The sequence below is a fragment of the Gadus chalcogrammus genome, chromosome 9 (genome assembly GCF_026213295.1).
Source record: "Gadus chalcogrammus isolate NIFS_2021 chromosome 9, NIFS_Gcha_1.0, whole genome shotgun sequence".
NCBI lineage: Eukaryota > Metazoa > Chordata > Actinopteri > Gadiformes > Gadidae > Gadus > Gadus chalcogrammus.
Window position 1 is genome coordinate 21,910,503 of NC_079420.1, and position 6,819 is coordinate 21,917,321.

The 6,819-nt window shown below is 47.7% G+C and overlaps 1 protein-coding gene across 1 annotated transcript; it reads left to right on the forward strand.

Moving 5' to 3' along the window:
- Nucleotides 1-315: 315 nt before the first annotated feature.
- On the forward strand, nt 316-5,296 carry slc24a1 (solute carrier family 24 member 1). The gene is made up of 10 exons (XM_056598397.1): nt 316-1,392; nt 1,663-1,722; nt 1,826-1,934; nt 2,724-2,799; nt 3,174-3,205; nt 3,262-3,353; nt 3,740-3,997; nt 4,102-4,191; nt 4,527-4,693; nt 5,047-5,296. The coding sequence occupies exons 1-10, from the start codon at nt 316-318 to the stop codon at nt 5,294-5,296; spliced, it is 2,211 nt and encodes a 736-aa protein (XP_056454372.1).
- Nucleotides 5,297-6,819: the final 1,523 nt, after the last annotated feature.

Consider the following 6,819-nt stretch of genomic DNA (forward strand, 5'->3'; position numbering starts at 1 on the left):
GCCCCTGCCACGTTTATTGATGTATTTTATCATTTGATATTTCTGCAAAAATGTTTCAGGTATAGTTTATATAACTCATTGTTAGATATGCTCTGGTTGATTGACCAACATGTTTTCTGATCATTTTCTATGCTTTAACTCATATCAGCCCGGGCTTTCAATCGATTGAAGACGAGAGATGAATCCCATCGCTGGAGCTTTCAGATTAGTCGCCCCCTGGGCCTTGGGGGAGGTTACTGGACCTGTGGACCTTTATGCCTTTTAATGCCCATAAGTTTGTCATAAGCAACCGCGCCGCCACCCGTCTGGAGCACGATGCGTTGCACACGACGGAAGCGACTTCACCTGAGCCGCGTCCTCTTCCTGCTCAGCGGGGTCTTCCTCTGCACCCTGTACCAGCTGACCATCAGCGCCCGGCTGTCTGAGCCCTGGCACCTGCCTCAGACGGGGGAGTACCCCGCGGTGGAGGGCTCCACCCTGGAAGAGGCGGACGAGCGCACCAGCCAGACCCCGGGCATGGAGGAACCCGCCACGGCGACCACGCCCCTGGAGCTCACCGACCCGACCACACCGGGGGTGCGGCCCGTGACGCATCGCATGGTTTTAAACGCCACGACGACCTCCACCGAAGCCCCTCCCATAGTAACGACCAATCACAAGGTCGTGCACTGCATTTACGTGGCGCCAGTGGTGCCAGTGTCGGAGCCGGTGGAGCCGGTGGCCCCAGAGGGGACCCCCATCGCCACGCCAACGCCCCCTCCGGGGATCACAACCCCCCCCTCTCCCCCTGGTGAAGCCCCCCCGATGATGGGGGAGTACCCCCCGGACATCTTCACCGTGGAGGACCGGAGGAGGGGCTGGGTGCTGCTCCACATCTTCGGCATGATGTACATGTTTGTTTCCCTCGCCGTCGTGTGCGACGAGTTCTTCGTTCCCGCCCTGGGCGTAATCACGGACCAGCTGGCCATCTCGGACGACGTGGCCGGGGCCACCTTCATGGCCGCCGGGGGCTCGGCCCCTGAGCTCTTCACGTCCCTGATAGGGGTCTTCATAGCGCACAGCAACGTGGGCATCGGCACCATCGTGGGCTCGGCCGTGTTCAACATCCTGTTTGTTATCGGAATGTGTGCGCTGGTCTCCAAGGAGATGCTGCATCTGACCTGGTGGCCCCTCTTCCGGGACGTGTCTTTCTACATCCTGGGCCTCTTCCTGCTCATCATCTTCTTCCTGGACAACTTCATCATGTGGTGGGAGAGCGCCACGCTGCTGGCCGGATACACACTCTACGTGTGCTTCATGAAGTACAATGTGGAGCTGGAGCGGGCCTTTAAGTCCCAGCTCCACAAGCATAAGAACATTGTTCAGATCCTTGCAATGAAGGAGCCTGACAAGGTATGAGTCACTCTGAATAAGAATGGCTTTTAAATTGAAGGACTCAGTGAAATGACTTTGGTTTCATGGCAGCTGTATTCAAGATGTATTCAATCTTGTCTCTTGTAGTGTAAAGGAACTGTAGGTATCTTTAGATTGCATTTTTTAAGGTAGGGTATGTCCTTTAGATCATTTAAAGATATCAAAACAAACCAGAATCAGTTGAGCTGTTAGCACACATTGTAGTACTGATCTATACGTCAAATCCTGGTACTACTATGTCTCATACAGGATCTTGGAGAAGAAGAAGACAATGTGCCTCCTATCAAAGAGGGCAAACAATGGTTGAAGGTAGAGTTCAACTAATGACCAACCCACTAAAGCCGCATATCATCCATAATATAGAGCACCCTGATACCTTGTAACCACTGTTTCCGTCCTCCTCTCTGGCCAGCTGAGACCCTCCCTCCAGCGCGGTGGAAGCTCTGCCTCCCTGCACAACAGCACCATGAGGAACAGCATCTTCCAGCTCATGATCCACACGCTGGACCCCCTAGGACAGGGTACGTGTCTTCACCTGTGACCGTGGTTACAGAAACAGTCTCATCATGGTGTTGTGCTTCTCCCAGTGCGGTGGATTAGCAATGTGATCCAACTTAAAGGGCAGCAATACATCTAGATGGATACTCATCAGATTAATGTCAGCTGCAATCTATACATGTGTATCTGTACTTATACTGTCATACTTTACTTTCTACAATCTGTACATTATTTGAACACAGATACAAAAAGGGCTTCCAGCAGATGTGAAATGAACTATGTTTTAGTCATCACAAACCATACCAACTATACAACAAACAAATGGTGTTCATTATGCATGACAAGGGTTAGGGTTAGTGGGATTCCTCTACAAATGGAAGTGAGTTTTATGCCAGGCCAGACCACATAGACAGTCGGTAATACAGTCTCCCGTGGCCCTCTCTGTGGGGGGAAGGTCGGCTCTCAGGCTCCAGGGCTGCAGTATGCTCAGCAGAGTAATCAGCTTTTCAATGTGTCTATCTGGATCACAGGCAGCGCTCTGTGCTTTGAAACAAACCAATCCCTTTAAAACACCTATCACTCGTTTACTACCAAGACTTTACTGCTGAGACTAATTTGCTGCACTATAGTTTCTTTATCTTAGGACTTTATTTATTTATTTTTATTATATTTTGATGGACAATTTGCATACCACTATATGCAATCTAATTATGGTCAAATCAACCCTTGCTCTATTGTTGCATATTTGCTTCACAAGACCTGTATTTGTAATCTGGAAGCATATTTCATGTAGTTTGTGTTGTCCTTTGTAGGAAAGTTTAAGGAAAAGACTGAGACCCTAAGCAATGTAGTCAGAGGGTTTAAGCAATCTAAAACTAAAGGTAAATCATTGCAGTGCATTTCATTTCTCACTTGACTGCTAAATTGCCAGAGGACAATATAATAAATCCCTTAAAGGGCTAACATGAACTCTGACCGACTCTCTAAATTCAATCAGCATAAAATATCTGTAAGCAGCCCACAGGCTAAGCCAGAAACTAATGAGGTCTAATTGCACATGTTGAACATGCCAGCCAGTGAAACACAATATGTAATATTACACTCAAGCTGATGCTAAATAAAGCCTAACAGAGGACTGCAGGAAGTCTGTTCTGCCAGCAGTCTGCACTATAGCCCTCTTTTGCAACTTCGGTACCAGTATTTATGTGGATGTTGTTTCATATTTGATTTAAAGTCAATAGCCCTTCGGTCAGCAAGTATACCGATCCCTCACCCCAACCTAATGCTTCAGACGGTACCTGACATTAAAAATATATGACTCTCATCACTATATGTATACATTGTTTCTAGATGAAGGAAGCAAGCCTGAGCAACCCAAAGAGCCAGAGCCTGCTCCAGCCAAGGAGACCGAGAAGGCTGAACCGCAGGAAAACAAGAAGGTAGTTGCCCTGGAGATCCTCCCAAAAAATCCATCTTTTAATACCTGCTTATGTAAGAGGCCAACCTGGACAACACCTATACAACCTAAGACCAAACATGCTCAGCGATTAAAGTACAGCAACGTTTAACCACTCCTGCTTATGTTATGGTCACTCCTTCGGGGTGTGGATCATATGCCTCGGCCTTCCAGTTTATAGGGTTTTACAACCTTTATATTGGAAAGCTGTAGAAATCCATACCAGCTGTATGGTCAATATATGTCTCTGCTTCTTTCTATGGCCCTGTAAACTGGAAGGCCATAGAAAGACGCAGAGCCATGTGTGGAAAAAATGCCAAATGTCTCTGCCTTCCGGTTGACAGGTTGTGTAAACCTCCTTCCCCGCTCTAGGAGGACGTGCCAGCAGGGGACAAGGGCTCGGGCGGGTCACGACACTCTGGCAGCGATGAGGATCTCAGCGAAGAGGAGAGTTCGGAGGAAAGCGATTTGAGCGAAAGCGAGGTCAGCGAAGAGGAGGAGGAAGAGGAGGAAAAGGAGGAGCCTTTGTCCTTAGAGTGGCCGGACAACAGACGAAAGCAAGCTACCTTCCTGTTCCTGCTGCCCATCGTCTTCCCGCTGTGGCTGACCATTCCTGACGTCCGCGACCCAGTAAGCCCATGTGCAGAGCAGACAGAAGACTACTTCTACAGTTTTGCTTTTCTGTATCAGAAAATTATCTTATGCTGTGTGTACCACCCCCCCCTCGCCCTCAGGCATACAAAAAATACTTTGCAATGACCTTCCTGGCCTCGATCCTGTGGATTGGTGTCTTCTCCTACCTCATGGTTTGGTGGGCCCATCAGGTGAACTTTCCTTGGGGATTATACTGTATATGTTCATGTCAACCATTGAGATGTTCCCTCTTCTACCAGAAACCCACACTCAGATAGGACCATGTAGAGAAACATTCTCAGTAATTTAGGAACACAATATATTGGATTTGTGTGAAACCTTTCTACATAAAATGGATTCGGTAGGATAGCATAGATAACAAGATTACAGACAGTGGTTCCTCCGGTCATTACTTCTAACACTGTGTCCAAAACCAGAGAGAGAAAGTATTTTTGATTATATATCTGCTGATTCTGCAGTCAGGACTCTCTCTCTGATGTGACCTCATGTGAATTTCGACTCGTAGGTAGGTGAAACCATCGGCATCTCTGAGGAGATCATGGGGCTGACCATCCTGGCGGCGGGGACCTCCATCCCTGACCTCATCACCAGCGTGATCGTGGCCCGGAAAGGTTTGGGGGACATGGCTGTCTCAAGCTCAGTGGGCAGCAACATCTTTGACATCACTGTGGGGTGAGTCTCTGTAGCACTTCAGGGACAGGATCACCTAAAGTGGTTGTAGGCGGTTTGTCTCTGAGCACAAAAGTTCTGGGTTAGAACCCCAATCTCCATAGTCTACCTGCGGGCATCCTTGAGCAAGATGCTAACCCGACACCTGCGCTAAACTGCCTTACAGTATATTAGCTGTATCTGAATTGACATCAGTTGCTTTGACAAAATTGTGTGCTAAATAGCAGATAGATTGAGGGAGGTAGAAAAAGGGAAAGTGGGATCGGTTAGGAAGATCATTCACACGGATGCATTTACACTTAATTGTGTTAATTTTGAGTGTCTTATTGTGTGCCCCCCCCCCCCCCCCTTTACAGTCTCCCAATCCCCTGGCTCCTGTACTCCATCACACACGGCTTCGTCCCGGTGAAGGTGAGCAGCAACGGGCTTTTCTGTGCCATCATCCTCCTCTTCCTCATGCTGCTCTTCGTCATCATCTCCATCGCCTGCTGCAATTGGAAGATGAACAAGACCCTGGGGGCCACCATGTTCCTGCTCTACCTGGTGTTCCTCGTGCTCAGCGTGATGCTGGAGGACCGCATCATCACCTGCCCCGTGTCCATCTGAGGAGGAAGAAGAGGAGGAAGAGGAGGAGAGGGAGGAGGCAGAGGAGGGAGAGGAGTAGCAGGAGGAGGAGGAGGAGGTGAAGGAGGAAGAGGGGATGGAGGGGAGGTGGAGAAGGAGGAGGAGGAGCTGGACGTTGAGAAGGTGAAGGAGGAGGAGGAGCAGGAGGAAGAGAAGATGAAGGGGGAGAAGGAGGATGAGGAGGAGAAGAAGGGGGAAGAGGAGGATGAGGAGGGGGAGGAGGAAGAAGAAGGAGTAGGTGGAGGAGGAGGAGCAGGAGGAAGAGAAGATGAAGGAGGAGGTGGTGGAGGAGGAGGAGAAGAAGGGGGAGGAGGAGGATGAGGAGGAGGAAGAAGAAGGGAGTAGGTGGAGGAGGAGGACGACGATGAGGAAGAGGTGGAGGAGAAGGAGGGGGAGGAGGAGAAGGAGGGGGAGGAGGAGAAGGAGGAGGAGGTGGAGGAGGAGGAAGAGGAGTCTGGCAGAGCTGTGTCATGACTGCCTGGTGCTAGAACCCTCCTCTGCTCTCTACTGTAGTCGTTCTGCATCCATTGACCTTGCCTTTGTATAGGGTAGCAGAAATGCAGCGACAACACACACACACACACACACACACACACACACACACACACACACACACACACACACACACACACACACACACACACACACACACACACACACACACACACACACACACACACACACACACACACACACACACACACACACACACACACACAAAATGGCAACTTTGTCTAGATCCCATTACATAAGCACTGTGGAGGCAGATGGACATGGGATGACTTAATCTACGAACCGTTATTAAACGAGGAAACAGACCTGAGAGGCACATCTTTGGCCATGCTAGTTTTGAAAGAGGCTTGTTGGTAAGTATAGTTTAGATTTTTGTTATAGTTATTTGATAATTCTACATTGTACAGTGTCGTTTTTCTTTCAGTCAGTTATTTGAAGTCCAGCAGAGTGTATGCATCTATGATTTGTACATGTTAATATGTATGAAAGTATATCATGACACTTAACTGTATGACCCTAACTGAGAATGCTTTATGATTCTAAAAAGTTGGCATTTGATACGGAGAGAAATGACTAATAAGGAAAGAAAAATAGAAAGATACAAACAATTGTAGTATTAGTGTGTTTATTTGTATTTGAAAACAAATTAAAGATCCAGTCAGCCAAAATAAAACTAAAATCAATTCTTTTTCACACTTCTTTTATGAAAAAAATATGTACAAATTAGTATTTGTCTTACAAAGGATAAACATTAATCCAAATTCCTTGGATTTACCAACAAAGTCAAAACTAATATTAACACAAAACAATATTTTGGTCACAGTGTTTTTGTAGACATTGGTTACAAGGTGGTGTTTACAAGGTTTCCAGAAGCAATCCCTGTGTGTGGTTATTCATGTTTATTCAACGTGTTTAAAATGTTGGAGTCTATCCAGGTTGTGATGCTGCTTCGAGTTATTTACAGACTTTGTGTAGAGATGCTGATTAACAGT